At 42.9% G+C, this 17,365-nt stretch overlaps 1 protein-coding gene across 2 annotated transcripts in view; it reads left to right on the plus strand.

The window, feature by feature from the left end:
• msh3 (mutS homolog 3 (E. coli)) overlaps nucleotides 1-17,365 on the plus strand; it is a 62,231-nt gene that overhangs the window by 19,638 nt on the left and 25,228 nt on the right. For both annotated transcript variants that reach the window (XM_080434407.1, XM_080434408.1), the window contains exons 12-20: nucleotides 2,175-2,284; nucleotides 5,290-5,422; nucleotides 8,351-8,538; nucleotides 10,030-10,198; nucleotides 10,399-10,463; nucleotides 12,247-12,363; nucleotides 12,625-12,732; nucleotides 13,878-13,992; nucleotides 14,450-14,607. In XM_080434407.1, coding sequence (XP_080290533.1) covers nucleotides 2,175-2,284; nucleotides 5,290-5,422; nucleotides 8,351-8,538; nucleotides 10,030-10,198; nucleotides 10,399-10,463; nucleotides 12,247-12,363; nucleotides 12,625-12,732; nucleotides 13,878-13,992; nucleotides 14,450-14,607 — 1,163 coding nt within the window. The remainder of the gene's footprint in view (nucleotides 1-2,174; nucleotides 2,285-5,289; nucleotides 5,423-8,350; nucleotides 8,539-10,029; nucleotides 10,199-10,398; nucleotides 10,464-12,246; nucleotides 12,364-12,624; nucleotides 12,733-13,877; nucleotides 13,993-14,449; nucleotides 14,608-17,365) is intronic.

The raw sequence follows: 17,365 nt of genomic DNA on the forward strand, positions 1-17,365 counted from the left end.
ACCTATTCATACGGAGACACTTTGGTTTTTTGACTGTGTACTTCCCTTGCCATGATGTAACTCCAAATATTGGCAAAATGATGCTCCGTTGATTAGAAATTGATATTCTGAAATTGTCTCCTCATTGACTAACATTGCACAGTGAAACATGTCTCAAAGTCACTTTATTAGCACACAAACAAATGCAAACAAAGCCGATTCTGCCAATATTGAACAGAATTTGAATTTGGAAGAAAATCGGGACTGGATCCGTCTATCCTGTTCAGAATCTTCAAATAGTCAAATCAACAAGAAGTTGATATAACGAATAAAAAAAACATGCTGTGTTGGGTTTTGTAATGCTAACACATTGGCATAATTGGCTTTGTTTACGTTTGTTTATGTGCTAATAGAATTTGAGACCTGTTTCACTGTGTTATGTAAGTCAACGAGGAGACCATTTTGGAATATAATTTTTTTTGCCAGGGACCCCCAGAAGAGAATATTTGTGTTAAGAAATTCTAAATTATTCATAATTTTTCAAACACTCTGAAAAACAAATTGCAGATATACAAGCTCGCGGCACAAAGTGACGCACTGTGAGCTTGTATATCTGCTATTTTTTAGAACCATTGTTCTAAACCACTGTTCTAAATCCTAAGAGTTTTTTGAAAAACGATGATGATATATATATAGCTAAAATCCAAAATGACACAGATGCTTCCCCGGTTTTAATGGCTTAAAGGACTATTTAATTTTACTTGCCTCTCAAAAAAACAAAGTCGCTAGAGCCAGAACACCATCCACTCCCATCACGTTGTCTAATAGTCATCAGCCAGTGCTAGCCAGCTCAGCTGTATGGCTGTGCACAGCGTGGGTTTTTATTGTTTTCCAATGTAAACACTAAACACGCACCAGAGGCATATATTTGAACAATGCGTGGTGCTTTGCGTTTTTCTCATGGCATGCAGCTAGTTGGTCTCTTATTAAATTCTGCTAGTTTTTCAGAGCTTGTCAGTGTCAAGTGACCAATCGTGAAAGAGAAGGGGTGGAACCAATATTTAAGTCAGAGGGAGAGGCTGACCAGAGCTCTAAGCCCAAAATAGACAAAAAACAACATGTTGACCTGAAGTTAGTCACTGTATGTGCAAACATGGATTGTTTTGTTTATCGTATACACATGCATAATGTAGTATAGTAGGATGAAAGATCAATCTTAATGTGTTCTTGGAGTTACCCTCCCACTGAGTATAACGTAACAGCAAAATGCCATACACTAGTTCATATGTGCCCATGTAACACCCATTCTGTTTGTTGAAATGATTAAGTAAATAATGTTCTGAATCTGTGCGAACTCCCTCCCGTCTTAAAACACTCTTAGAACTCATTAGAACTTTCTCTTCTTCATCTATCCTGCTGCAAAACAGTTCCGGGAACCAGACTGAGAGAGAGGAGGGACTTTGCTCGTTTGATCATGGCTTGGATGAGGCACATAACTGCACTAACATTGTCACTCAACCGACCAGATCAAACTGCAGCTTCCCATGCATATACAGTACTGTCTTGTTCAATACACCATAATCATACACTATGAGAGTTAACTTTTTAACTAAATTCCTAGACTTTGATCGCACACAGATGATCAATGACTATTCAAACTCACTTGGATGACAGTACAAACTTTTGACATCTTTCAAGTATGGCTGGCTGTTACGTGTATACTGTATCTCATTGATCAACTCTCTCTTTTTCTGCCTTTATTGATAGTGTACAGTACCTAGACAGGAAATTGAGAGAGAGAGAGAGAGAGAGAGACGGGGAGTGACATGCAGCAAAGGTCGTCTGGATCGGGACTCGAACCCGTGACACGCTGTCAGACTGCAGTCCGGGCCGAAGCCTGCTTTTATTAACCGGATGTTTAACCACATGAACCCTAGCTTCCCTATTCTGGGCTTGTCATAACAGGCGAACATTCGAGCTAAATTGCAGATCGGCTATTTTCGGCAGAAGATTTGCTGCAGAGGGAAAAAAGGAGGGGACCAAGTACATACCCCCCCCCCCCCTGGGGGACCCCGGTCAATGAAGTGGGTTTAAGTGGTTAATAAAAGCAGACTGCAGATTTCCCACTGGAAAATATAAAATAAGCCTCAAGTATAAATTAGGCTTAAGCCTTGTGTATATTCCTTGTCTTGTAGACAGACGGGGGTGTGAAGGGCAGTCTGCTGTGGGTATTGGATCACACACGCACTCCGTTTGGGAGGAGACTAATGAGAAAGTGGGTGAGCCAGCCTCTCACAGATCCACAGTGAGTACTGGAGCCATCCTGACCATCTTTGCGGAAGATTTTCCTCTCATCTTTGTCATTAAGCATTTTTAATTAGTGTTTAGGAAGGTCTTAAGCGCATGAACCCTAGCATCCCTATTCTGTGTGTGTGTGTGTGTGTGTGTGTGTGTGTGTGTGTGTGTGTGTGTGTGGGGGGGGCTATATAGGGTTTAAGTGGTTAAAGGTGGTGTATGTCATATTTTTGTGTGAAATACGTAGCTCTATATTCTTTATTTATAATTTTTCTAATTTATCATGGGGGCAGCAATCAACAATATTGTCCCCAATGTAGAACCCCCCGTTTGTTTATAAAAGAAAGAGATTAAGATTTCGTTGTCCCAGATGTAGTGCATCTAATCTTCTCCAGTGGAAATAATTTCATCATCTCCTCAATCCACTGGAAGAAGGAAGGTGGTGTGATAGATTTCCAATTAGTAAGAATGAGACGTCGAATTACAAGTGAAGCAAAGGCTATAGCATTTGACTGATGTTTTGTAGGCTTATATTCAGTGGGGAGTATCCCGAAGGGGAGTACCCCGAAGATGGCAGTATATATGGATTGGGATTAATTTTCATGTTGAAAATATGTGAGACGTTTAAAAAAAAATGGGTTCCAAATGTCTGTTAAAGATTGGCTGGACCAAAACGTATGTCCTACAGTTGCAGGGCTGTGGCATCTTGGGCTTGGATACATTTTAGACAGTTTCTCCTATGAATAGTGTAGCCAGTTTCTCCTATGAATAGTGTAGCCAGTTTCTCCTATGAATAGTGTAAACAATGAAAAACCTTAAACTGAATAAGCCCATGTCTAATACAAAATGATGAATGTGGATACGCTCAATACTATGGTTCCAGATGACATCTGGTATCTCGTTACATGTCCTGATCCCATGCCGACTCTGCATCTGCCCAGGATAGAGGGTTCAAGTTTTGGATTGAATTATATAATCTTGAGATGGTTGCCTTTCTGAAAAGGATTCAGAATTAAACATTCTTTGATCTTTGTCTTAGACGGAAGATGTGGAAATGAGGGGAAATGCTGTTTTGCAACGTAGCTCTGTTCTGATAGTAATCATTGCTATACAGTGTTTGTTCAGTGACAGGGGTGTCCCCATCTCTCCAGCTCTTTAGTAAACAGAAAATACTTTTCAGGTCAGGATACCAATTTCATCCAGTCAGGAGAGAACTCATGTACTGTAGGATAAACAGGATAAACAAGTACATTTGGAATTGAGGAAACAAAAAGATTAGTAGTAGACAGAATTGGAACTGGAACATTATAAAATGTAAGCTGATAAAATGGGTTCTATCTCCTGGATTGGATGAAATTAGTAATTTACCTGAAAAAAATATATTTCTGTTTATTAAAGAGCTGGAGAGATGGAGCGACCCCTGTTATTGAACAAACAACTATAGCAATGATTACTAGGAAAATATCAAACTTAAACTTTTTAACTACATTTAAATGACCAATTCACTTTATTGTAGGTTTAGACCATTGACTAGTCACATGCATACACCAATTTTGCAAAGCATACCATAGTTGTTTTTATTTTCGAGTGAGTTTGCCCTACCTTCCAAGAAGCCATTAACTTGCATAGACTTGAAACTTGGTTGAGATAGTTAATACAACAAGGTAAACTTTATGTCGCCATTATTTTTTTGGTCAATCTTATCATCCCATATTGCAATTGAAGGTACACATTGATTTGAAAACTCCTGCCAGAAATAGTTCCTGGAGTTTTCTCTCAAAACCACCAATCCAGGATTATATTTGTGCCTAGCTCTCAGATTATAGAGATAACCCATCTACAGCTTTTTGACATCAATAAATCCAGATTACATCCAAACACATTAGTTCCAAGACAGATGCACGCATGCATGCATGCACGCATTTAGGCAGGCAGGCAGGCAGGCGTGTGTGCACGCACACACACATGCTCGCACAATACAACATTAATTCATGATTAGACGTGATTTTTTTTAGCTTAAGTATCTTAACCACGTGAACCCTAACGTCCCGGTTATGGGATAGGTCATAACTGGAGAACATTTTAGCGAAAATAGGCAAGTAAATAGCCAACCTGTTATAGGGTTATGGTGTTTTAGTTCAGTTTAGCAATTTTGCTCTAAGTCCATGCTTAAAATTGTATTCTCTTAATGCAGCTTCTTTAATTGAAGGTAAATGAAATAAATAAATGTTTCATTTTTTAAATTATATGTTATCGTGTTTGTTTATTTATTCATTTTCTTGTTTTAGATTTTCTCATTTCCTCAGGAAATGCACTCATGATACAGTCCAAAACCACCACCTTATATAATCATGTAGTGACTGTGACAACAATACTACAGTAGGTAGAACTATTAGCTTAAGGGGCGGCCATAGCTGAGTGGTTAGTGAGCCCGCCTAGGGAACCAGCTGGCCCTGGTTGCCCCAGGTTCGATTCCAGGCTATCCCAGCATATGTGCCGATGATATGAAATGTTAACCTCACTCCGTCAAATGGAAGAAGCTTGCGACACACATTTTGTTTCACAGCGTACTTGCATCTGAGACTTCGGGCGCAGAATCGATGACAGACGGAGTTTCATTTTTTCAAGTTACTAGGCAGGTGATTGGATGATCCCGCCCCTAGCAGCCGCTGATTGGTTCGTATGCGCAGCGGTTCGGGCAGCTTTACTCTGTGAGCAATCCCAGACCCTCCTTCCTGAAACCAAATGCAATGCAATGCATGAGATTTCCGGAGGGAGGGGGTGTTTACCAGGCTAATGAAATGTGTCCCTGAGCAAGACTCTTAACCCCTAATTGCTCACAGGTTCTCATTGGAAACAAGACCGCAAGGACTTTCATGAACGACCTGTTAAAAGGAATTATCCTTATCCTAGCGCTCAATTTCTCTCTCTCTCTCGCTCTCTCGCTCTCTCGCTCTCTCTCTCTCTCTCTCTCTCTCTTTTTCTTTCTCTTTCTCTTTCTTGTTCCACCCCCAGGTGTATCTCAGACAGGCAGGATGCAGTGTGTGAGATCCTGGAGTCAGACTCTGCCACCCTAACTTCCGTCAAATCTCTGCTGTCCCATCTCCCTGACCTGGAAAGAGGCATCTGTAGCATATACCACAAAAAGGTACAATCATCTATAGTTTATACCTCAAAAAGAAAATTCTGGCCTAAGGGTGGTGCTAGAGGAAAGTCCATGGGGTCACCAAAATCATTACAGTAGGTTTCATCCTCTGTGGAGCATGAAGGTGCACCGAGCCAGTAATTTTCAAGATATCATGTTTGGGACCAAAGTCTTGAACAGACACAGACTGACCAACTGACCACCACTGACATGCTTAGAGCCTGCTGCTACCGTATGCTAGCCTAGCAGGGCTAAAACCTTACAATTCTCACAGCATACACATACCACAAAGAGGTATAGCCTCTACCTGCCTCTCACTCTCCCTTTCTCGCTTCCTTTCATCTTTTGTTGATTAATAGTCAGGAGCACTAGCCTCGGTGGCTGACACAATCTCATCTCCCCCAGGACCAATCTTTCAAATGTCAGCAGGCAGTCATCACACTGTGTGTGTGTGTGTGTGTGTGTGTGTGTGTGTGTGTGTGTGTGTGTGTGTGTGTGTGTGTGTGTGTGTGTGTGTGTGTGTGTGTGTGTGTGTGTGTGTGTGTGTGTGTGTGTGTGTGTGTGCGCGCGCGCCAGTACAACGGGTTAAAACACACCAAATTGATGACAGAAACAACCAAAGCCTTGTTTCCATTGTGCTCCATTAAACATTCAACGCTCAAACATCTGGACAAAACAACAGTGCAACAAAAACAAAACAACGGTGCAACAAAAAAAAGGTCCTTGTTATCTGTTGCTTTGTAGCCTCGGAAACCCAGGCTTTTTTTTTTGTTACAAAAGAAAAAAAGCCTGGGGGAGCGATGCAGGAACGATGGTCTTGGACCTTGTTATCTCCTAACCAATCAGAGTGCAGAGGGGCGTCGCTCTAAATTTGGTGACGTCAGCGTGCTCCGTGCACAGGCCGAGGGGGGGAGGGGAGGGGAGGCGGGGACATAGATTGGTGAAGCAATAGGAAGCCACGCACAAATCCAGGCGGCTGTGTTTGGGTCCGCCCTTCAAGACCATGGATTGAGCTCGTATCAGGCTAGTTGCTTTGTATACACTCCTCTAAATCTTCTTGGACAAATTGTACATGGACGGGTTTTTTCCATTCTGAATGAAATCATTCCGATTAAAGGTTTTGGGCGATCTAATCCGGTCTGGTGTTTAAATACACCAGTGTTTTTATTCTGAATTGCTGTCACCCATGTCACACCCTGTGTGTGACATGCGCAAATGGTGAATACATTGCATTCCTTGGATTTCTTTTTGTGTTTGAATACCTTCCCTAAAGATGGATATCTACCATCTGTACAGTTATTGTGTTGCTCTAATCAAGCAGCAGCTTTTCTTTTTTTCCCCCAAGATATTTTTTGGGCTTTTCTGCTTACTGGATAGTACCGTTGAGAATGACAGGAAAGCATGGACAAAAAGAACGCAGCACATAGTTATTCGCTTAAGTCGTTTACATGGAACAATTTTACTTTCGATCAGTTTGTGAAAAGGTATAAACCCAACCCTCTGTGACCAATTAAAAATTCAATTAGTTTGGGCCTGTTTATTCTGATTGGGGTGTTTCTATGGAGCATTTTCATTCTGTTTGGGTTTTAAACAGATTAGAATTGGAATATAAGGCTCAGTGTAAACCCTAGAGAAAGTTTCAAAACACACATGCATGCACGCACAGCCACACATGGAAGCATTAATTGTCATTTTCCTTTCTGTAGAGAAATGAGCTTGTGTTGTGTGTAATGGTGTGTCACCTCCATGGCTCCATTTCCATAATGAAACCGAGGGAATGGGTTATGCTCTCAGGTCCTTGTGCACTCGGAGCCATAAAAAAGAGCGACACACAGGGTGACATGAGGGACTATAAAAAGTGCGCCACGTGATAGCTTCGACTATTAAAAGTGTAACACCCATTAACCCTTAGTGATCGAATCCTGTGTAGTAATGTTGTTAAAGCCAATATGAATGCAATATAGTCTTCAATATTGCCTCCCTATGACCCTTTTAGTGCAGTCAATAAAAAACTATAAAATGATATTATCTTAATTGACCAATGATGATACTTTGACAATAAATTATATATATTACATAGATATTGAGAGTCATTACATAGATCATCTGGACAGGTAATAGCTGCCATATATTTACACCAACATGTTTTAAATGTCGATAGCCAAGCCTTTATTATAGGGCCGTGCCCTATACACGATAGAATGTTCAATAATAAGCAGCATTTAATTGAGCATTCATGAAGGAAATAATGAATGAATTTGATAATATGCTTGGTAAACATGTGATTGTGTTTTATTTCTGAGGTACTCTGTAGAACAGCAGCTTTTTGAAGATGTTCAGGGACTGGGGTGTTGTCCAGTGTTTAATGTCTTTGTTGTCCTGTCCCCAGGCTGTATTATGAGTCTGTGTCAGCTGTAATAGATGGTTATTCTCTAAGCCTGGCTGTCATATCCTGCACAGATGAGATTCACTGATCTAATCTCACTGGCTTATAGAATTCCCCAATACCAGGAAGACCACACACACACACACACACACACACACACACACACACACACACACACACACACACACACACACACACACACACACACACACAGTTATTTGCATTCGACTGGAGGATAAAGAGGGTATTTGTTACCGCTGGTTTTTAAATAACTAATACCTTTGCCATGATGAGTTGCAGCTGCCTGTACACTTTGTAAAATGTAGGAATGATGATGGTTTATAACAGCCATTTACTCTTGTAGGTACTTAATCATATGAGCATTGTGTGTGTGTGTGTGTGTGTGTGTGTGTGTGTGTGTGTGTGTGTGTGTGTGTGTGTGTGTGTGTGTGTGTGTGTGTGTGTGTGTGTGTGTGTGTGTGTGTGTGTGTGTGTGTGTGTGTGTGTGTGTGTGTGTGTGTGTGTGTGTGTGTGTGTGTGTTCAGTGCTCAACTCAGGAGTTCTACCTCATCAGCAGTAGTCTTTCCCGCCTTGGCTTGGAGCTACACGCCCTGCTGCCAGCCATCCAATCACAGCTTCGCTCCTCTCTGCTCCGAACCCTCCTATTGGACTCTCCCGAGCTGCTGGCTCCCGCCCACAACTTCCTCAAGGTGCTCAACGAAAAGGCCGCCAAGTGAGTTATTTGTGTGTGTGTGTGTGTGGAAGGAGATGGTCAGTGTGAAATGGAAACGTTAAAGCTCTATATTCTTATGTAATCATTGCTATAGAGAGTTTCCACAGGGTCTCCCCTTTTCTCTAGTAAACAGGTTCACCAATTTCATCCAATATAGAGAGTTAATCCATATTGAGTTCCAATTTGCGTCAGTGGCGTCCCCAGGAATTACATTCAGGGCAGGCGAGATTTCTTTTGCACCCCCCCCCCCCCTCTATTACCCCCAAAAATCGAAAACCGGCGAAAGTGGACGTTTTCAAGATGTTTTGGCCATTATCTCTGGAACGGAAGGTCCAATCTGCTCAGTTCAACGCTTGTTGGATGCGTGACTTTTTGGGTTTTCTAGGGGAGGCGAGATCTTAGTCGGGCAGGCGACCGCCTGTCCTGCCTCTACAGTGGGTACGCCTCTGGGTTGCGTGTCTCACGTTGTGGTGCTTGGTGCAGTTTTTTTTTCTCATGTTGTGGTGCTTGGTGGAGGTTGTGTGTCTCATGTTGTGGTGCAGATCAGCTAACACAGGGAAGCTGTCAGAACCTTTGCTAAAACATCCGGGACAAAGCTCCACACGTCCCCAGACTCTTCTCCCTTCTGGCTCCCAAACTATGGAATGAACTCCCCATTGCAATTAGAACTGCAGACTCACTCCCAATCTTCTGCCGTAATCTGAAGACTCACCTCTTCAGACTCCACCTCGCCCTGTAGCACTTGCCCTAGCCTTGACGACCTTGCAGCATTATGCAAAGGCTAAAATGTAACTTAGATAGCATGTTATGTATGTGTGTGTATTAGGGGTGTGCCGATACACTAATTTCACCAAACGATACGATACGATATTTGGCTCACAACTTCGATACGATTTCGATACGATACGCACTTTTTTATTATGAAAATATATGGGGGAGAAAAAATGCAAACAAATAATTCTGTTTTTGCATTATTCAGACATGCAAACTTGTAGCTTTTCAGCTACAATAGCCGTTTTGAATCCAAATAGGGCAATAGTGTGACACCTGACCCGGAAAAAAAAAACATGTTGTCACCCTTTTCACCTCGGGGCTGTTTGCATGCCTGATTATTATTAATGTAAAAAAAAAAAAAAAACTATATATTTTTTCCCCAAAACGATACATATCGTCACGAAAACGTATCGCGATATATCGCGGGACGATATATCGGCACACCCCTAGTGTGTATAGTTTCAATGTAGGCTGATGATAGGTTCTTGATTTACGTATGTATTAGTTATTATTAGATTATTGGTTTACTTATGCATTACTTTATTATTACTATTACTATTATTACTATTTCTATGCATTTGATGTATTATTGATGTATTATGATATTATCTTGTGTCCCTGCTTACTGTAAGTTGCTCTGGACTAAGAGCGTCTGCTAAACGCCTAAACTGGTGCTTGGTGCAGGTTGTGTGTCTAATGTTGTGGTGCTCGGTGCAGGTCTGGTGATAAGAAGGAGCTGTTCGCAGACCTCAGCGGCTTCCCGGTGCTGCAGGAGAGGAGGGAGCAGATTTGCGCGGCCCTCAGAGAGATCCAAGATCACCGCAAAGACGCCAGAATCACTCTCCGGGCCCCCACACTGGACTACACCACTGTCTCTGGGCAGGAGGTGTGTGTGTGTGTGTGTGTGTGTGTGTGTGTGTGTGTCTGTGTCTGTGTGTGTGTGTGTGTGTGTGACATTTATTTTGCTGTGTAGCTGACGATTGGTAGTCCTGTGGGTTTCAACACATCCTCTGACTGTGTCTTATCCTCCTTCATCAACACATCTTTCCTATCCTCAACCCCCCACCTCCTCCCTGCTGTGCGTAGTTTCTGATCGAGGTGAAGAACTCCATGTCTTCTGTTGTGCCTTCTGACTGGGTCAAAATCAGCAGGTGAGCTTCTCATTTGGGGTCCACATGGTGGCTCGCCCAAAAGCACACTCGCCCACTGAGGTTAAAGGAGGACTTCACCCATTTTGGCACTATTTTTGTCTACCCCGTCTGTGTTTCAGAGGACTGTGGACAGTTCAGAAACCCGCCTACCAGTGACATCATCGATGGGGAATCCAAGCTAATAGAAACTGTTGTAGGCTTTCTATTCCTGGAAAGTTAGCTATAATAAAGTTATGCTATAATGGAAGCCATTGTTCTCGCGTTATTCAAAATAAAACGTTTTAAATCTTGGAGGGAAAAAAAAAACATTCCTAACAATGATGTCACTGGTAGGCGGGTTTCTGAAGTGTCCACAGCCCTCCTATGAGACATAGACCGAGTAGAAAAAAAAGTCCCACTTTTATCAGGAGCATTAGTGAGGACTTATTACAGTATATGAAGGTAGGTTGAAAATGGGTGAAGTCGTCCTTTAAGGTTAGGAATAAGGTTAGGGGTAGACATAGTTTTACTGAGGTTACGTTTAGGAATACTTGATTTGACCCGGGGCGAGGGTGTTTTGGGGCGAGTGTTCTTGTATTCGTCCACACACGCACACAGTCACCAACACAGGCACAAATAACACACACACGCACGCACGCACGCACGCACGCACGCACGCACGCACGCACGCACGCACGCACGCACGCACGCACGCACGCGCGTCAGGTTTGACAGCTGTGACAAGTCCTTATGCCCTGTCCTTATGCTCTGTCTTCCATCCAGCTGCTAGAGTCTAGCACATGTAACTTGTAAGATAGACGAAGAGACAGTCTGACACTAAAAGCATCAGTAGAAAAGCCGTATGTTCTTTAGACCTATCATCGCTGGAAGAGATTATGGAAAAATAGGCTTTTAGCAGACGCTCTTATTGAGAGCAACTTCCAGAGTGCAAGGTTGGAGTAAAGTGCCGTTAACCTGAGTCAACCAACAACGGGCTAAGTGGTCGGGGGAATAGAGTTCTAAGAAAACAAGCGTGTGCTACATACAAAGCTACTATGGTGTAGGACCGCAAGTAGACATCATACCAGCAAGTAGACATCATACCAGCATCCATCTAATAAGTAAACAACATTCCTAGCATCTATCTAAATTAGCCCTGCATTGACCCAACACTCCCAACACTCCCAACACCACTTGGCCAGTGGTGTTCAAGCCTGTCTCGTTCCCAACCTGAGAAAGTCTGCACTTCTTTCAGCCCCACACCTCTGACGTGCGCAGCTGCAGAACTCAGCGATGCAAGCTCTCTGATACACGCAAACCACAGATAAACTTGCAGTTTTATTAAGCTCAAGCTGAAAATTTGCCGTGTTTTTCAGCTTGCCCGTCGTGAAGCGACAAATTGATCACCGCGTTCAGATTCCGGTACCCAGCATTGACCGGGTTATTGTGTTGGTGAAATAGGCTCTGTCTCTCCCTCTCTCTCCTTCCTCCCTCTCACTCTCACTCTCCCCTCTCACTATGTTCATATTTGGGCATTATATATTTTTTTGCGACGTCGGGATCTCCATATAAGGGCATTTGACGTCAGGCACAACAAAAACCGTTGCCTTACAACAGCGATTTGAGCATGTCCATTTGGGCATATCTGCACATCTTGCCTCATGTTGCTGGAGTTATTGCGCTGACAACTCGTTGCAAATATCCAATCCATATATTGGGCATATCTGCGCGCCAGATTCAGGAACGCGTTGATTAAACAAATGTATAGTTAACCCTTCCTGTCCTTCTCTTCTCTTCTCTCCAGTACCAAGACAGTGAGTCGTTATCACTCTCCCTTCCTGGTGGAACGCTACAGGAAGCTGATGCAGCTCCGAGAGCAGCTGCTGTTAGACTGCCAGAAAGAGTGGACCAACTTTCTAGAGTATTGAACTGCAACGCACACAGCCACACAGTCACACAGTCACACAGTCACACAGTCACACAGCCACACAGTCACACAGCCACACAGTCACACAGTCACACACAGAATCCACTGATCATTGGTTATTATTAAGTGCAGTAGCTTCAAACTTACTTCTATGCCTATTTGTAGTTGAGTGCTACTGTCTCAGTGTCTGCAGAGCAGAACAAAAGATAGCTTAATTTACCCTCTCTCTCTCTCTCTCTCTCTCTCTCTCTCTAGTCAGTTTGGGGAGCACTATCACACCATGAAACGTGCTATTAGTCACCTAGCAACCATGGACTGTCTCTTCTCATTGGCTGAAGTGGCCAAACAGGGTGACTATTGCAGGTGATGTCCTCATATGATGACCATAACTATTTACTCAGGCACGTGTGTATGAGTGTTTTTTGTGTTCGTGCAACCATGCTTGGCTCACGAGTACGTGTGTTTGTGTGCGGCGTGTGGGTGTCCTGTGTCGTGTCCCATAGTCTTAGACAGACTGTGTGGGGGAGTGTGTACTGGGCATGGCAGAACGGCAACAGGCCTTCCACCCCCTCCCTGTCGACAACACTCCATCTCTGTACCCAATCCTCACCTTCGGCAGCTCTGAAGCATCCCTCCATGTCTCCCTCTACCACTTCTCAACTGCATTGCCTGTCTTTTCCTGTATTTCATGTCTCTGTCCATCCCACATATTGCAACATTGTTTGCCAGGCATTGATATAAAATGTATATAAAATGCCTTGGGTGCTTGATATAACAAAAAAAGAAATAATTAAGAATAATAATTTGTTCTTAAGTGGCATGCCTTGTTCAATAAAGGTTAAAGGTAGTGATATTTTTGTTTAAAAAAAAGGTTTAAATGTTAAAGCACTATATATTCTGATATAGTGGGCAGACTCCCATTACTGAACTAACACTTTATCACTTACCCTACCTTTAAATACAAAGACATATTTGTCCTGCTATGAAACATTTCAGCATTTTGCAATTTAGATTTTGTTTGAGTAATTTCATTTATTCATTGTTTTCAATCAAGTGCAGCCCCAGTGGGCGAACCTCAGCTGGGAGCGCTGAGAAGAGTACATGGAACACCGTAAACAGTGCTTTAGGGCAGGCCAGCAGGAGTATTGGCTCTACGCAGTAAAATCCACAGTGTTCATTTAACTCTGTAAGAGTGTACAAATGTAACCAAATGGACCTGTAAGGGTCCATTTGGTTAAACTCTTTGAGTTACAAATGGATAAATTAACACTCAGGATTTTACTCTGTAGATGCTCCAAGTTTTAGCCATTAAACTGTCTCTGGACGTGTGTGTGTGTGTGTGTGTGTGTGTGTGTGTGTGTGTGTGTGTGTGTGTGTGTGTGTGTGTGTGTGTGTGTGTGTGTGTGTGTGTGTGTGTGTGTGTGTGTGTGTGTGTGTGTGTGTGTGTGTGTGTGTGTGTGTTGCATTTGTGTGTGCACCTGACAGAGTGTGATTTTTTTTTTCTTTAGGCCTGAGGTGTATGAGAACCGCCATCAGATTGTAATCCGGGAAGGCAGGCATCCTGTCATAGACCAGCTCATGGGAGAACATCATCAATATGTTTCCAACCACACTGAACTACAGGTACTCATGCATTGCACCTACACAGTATGTATCTTTATTTCTGTAAATGAAGAGTTTTCACCAGCTTTTACACCTGTTAACCTGTGATGTGACAATCAAGTTGAGTTAACCACTTGAACGCTAGCATCCGTGGGGTCTAAGTGGTGTATAAGTTTGAGTTGAGCATGTGTACACAAACAAAAGCATACATGCACACACACACACACACACACACAGTGACAGAGCACCGACGTTCACTCGCTTACTCACTCAGAGAAAATTCCAAAACAAAGTTGGGACCACAGACACACACGCTCCTCATGCACACTTCCTCACTCACTGGAGGAGTGAGGAAGTGTGCGTAGGTTAATCTTGCAACTGGAGCACAAGCCAATAGGAAGAGGAGCCAAGTGCTTAGTCCACCCACCTCCTCAGCTGATACTGTACATGTGAATCTCTCCTGTCCTATCCTGTGCAGGGTGAAGGTAGGAGGACTATGATAGTAACAGGTCCCAACATGGGGGGCAAGAGCTCCTACATTCGGCAGGTAGCCATGATCTGTGTCATGGCCCAGATGGGATCCTACGTGCCGGCTACTGAGGCTCAGCTGGGCATCCTAGATGGCATCTACACCAGGTATGAACACACACAGATTTACATGCATCCACCTTTAAAATGAGTGGACATGCGCACAATCGCAATATACACACACACACACACACACACACACACACACACACACACACACACACACACACACACACACACACACACACACACACACACACACACACACACACACACACACACACACACACACACTCTTACTTGGGTGCACATGCAGATAAACAGATGCATATTGTACAGCACTCACCGAGGTACATGAACAGAAAATCTATCAGACACACATGCGCACGCACACATAAACACAGGTGACGGAGAAGTCTCAGGCTTTTTCCTCTGGCATCCGCCAAGAGAGTAATTGTGACCATGACAACGGTATAGAAGCACAACAGAGTTGTGTTTCACCTCCCCTCCTGCACTGTTTGCATTAAACCGCAGCCTAATGGCCAGTCCATAACCACCACCACACCACCGACGTAAGCTAAGTCAACTACCTTCATCGTGTGCATACATTTAGGCGAGGGCGATTAATTTTTTTGGGGAGCTCTCAGGCGGGCTTAAGCCTGATTTAAACTCTAGTACTCTGTCGCTTCATGGCGCGTTGTTAACTTGTAGATCAGTTATTTTCGGCAAGTGACACCACTGGGCGATGGAGTATAAACTACACTTGAATCCCCTCCTAATTCCATAGTGCCCCCTCATCAGACAGGTGGATAATGTGCGAGAGGGACCGCTGTGAACTAGGGGTGGGACGATATATCGATATATCGATATATCGCGATACTTTCTCCCGCGATAAATAATCGATATCCTCCCGAAAAATATCGATATTAAAAAAATAAAAAAAAAATAAAAAAAAACTTTTTTTTTTTTTTTTTTTTTAGTTTGTGATACGTTGTTTTTCCTACTCTGTATTTGTGTAATGATGATTTTGAACTGTTTGGTGCTATTTTATGTGTTTATGAATTGAATACAAGGACTATCGTGATATATCGTTGGTGAATTTTCATGCAATATATCGTGATATCGCAATATATCGATATTTTCAGATATCGTGATATATCGTTGGTGAAATTTCATGCAATATATCGTGATATCGCAATATATCGGCATTTTCAGATATCGTGATATATATTGTTATCGTGGGCCTAATATCGTGATACATATCGTATCGTGAGGTACCCATATCGTCCCACCCCTACTGTGAACCAGAGTAACGGCTGATTTATACTTGGTTGCGTATCAGCGTCACACAGTTACTTGTCGCAGTGTGACGCATTGTGAGCTTGTATATCTGCTATTTTCAGTGCACAACACGCGTAACTAAATATATCTCTGGATTTATTTGATGGAGAGAGCATTGTGCTGCTGTGCCACTGGACATCCCGCCATAGTTCCAGGAAGCCTCGGAAGGGGGGAAAAATGCTGTTGTCGGAGCGAGCGTTCTTTTCTTTTTGATGATGATTATTCACATCGTTACGAGCGCGTGGCCTCAGCAGGAAGCACGTATGTGCTGACTTTCCAGTGCTGACTGCATATTACTGTGGAAACGTAGGCCAGTATACGATCTCCGTTATTCGGCCTTTACTACTCTATGTAATTAGGCCTAATGACTTGCAGATGTGTGTAATTGTCTGTTTTGCGGATTTAAGCATGGTCTTACGTGTGAACCCATTGGGGAAAGTGTGTGTGTGTGTGTACGCACGCACGCACGCACGCACGCACGCACGCACGCACGCACGCACGCACGCACGCACGCACGCACGCACGCACGCACGCACGCACGCACGCACGCACGCACGCACGCACACATGTTGTGTTAGGGTTCAGTGTTTTTTGTTGTTTGGAGGGGATCTGTGTGCATGCGTTCAGTGTGTGTGTGTGTATCTGATCTCTGTCTCTGTCCCTTGAGGGAATGTGTGTGTGTGTCTTGGGGGAATTTGCATGGTATATACTAGAGGTAATGTAGGTTTAGGCCTGAGTTTGGCTTGGCCAGGTGTTTTGGCAGAGAATGAATACATTTAGGCATTCCATTTTAATGGCTGTGGTCTGTCCTCTCTACACACCCATGCTGTACATGCAAGACAATTTATAGGCCAGCATCGATCTTACTGTTATTAGTCTTATATAAATAAACCCACTCCTTATTGACACTACTGTCTCGTCTGTGTTCGTCCATCCCTCTTTCTGTATTTCCTGTTCATGACGATAGCGCTGAAAGATCAAAGGCAATAAATTCACAATGGTGAAAAATGGTGGGCAATTAATCACTTAAACCCTCTTGGTACACTCTTTTTTCACAGACCACTACACCAAATCTCTTTGCCAAAAATAGCTAATCTACAAGCTCACAACACATCGCATAGTGGGAGTTTGTAGATCTGCTATTTTCACTTTTTACAAAAATAAATAAATCGTGCATTAATCGTAATCAAGGCAAAAGTTTGAAATAAACGTGATATTGATATCACACACAACTTTTATTCCTCCTTTTTTTATTTGGTTTTAAATCCTCTGTTAAGTTTCTCTCTCACTCTCACAATAGCTGCCTTGGCGTCCACTGATCCACTGTTGTTGCTTGGAAATGGAAGGACCCCAGATGCCGGCAAAGCACGTGTAGTAGGCGGCTAATTTGTGCCTGATGGAAAAAGACTTCATATTAAAATACTACAAATGCCGAGATTTCCTGCTTTTTAAAAACTATAATTTAGATCTATAATAGGCCTATAGATAGATGTCATTAATTTATTTCCCACATTATTTCACCCGC

The sequence above is a fragment of the Gymnoscopelus braueri genome, assembly GCF_963280865.1.
Source record: "Gymnoscopelus braueri genome assembly, chromosome: 7".
Classification (NCBI taxonomy): Eukaryota; Metazoa; Chordata; class Actinopteri; order Myctophiformes; family Myctophidae; genus Gymnoscopelus; species Gymnoscopelus braueri.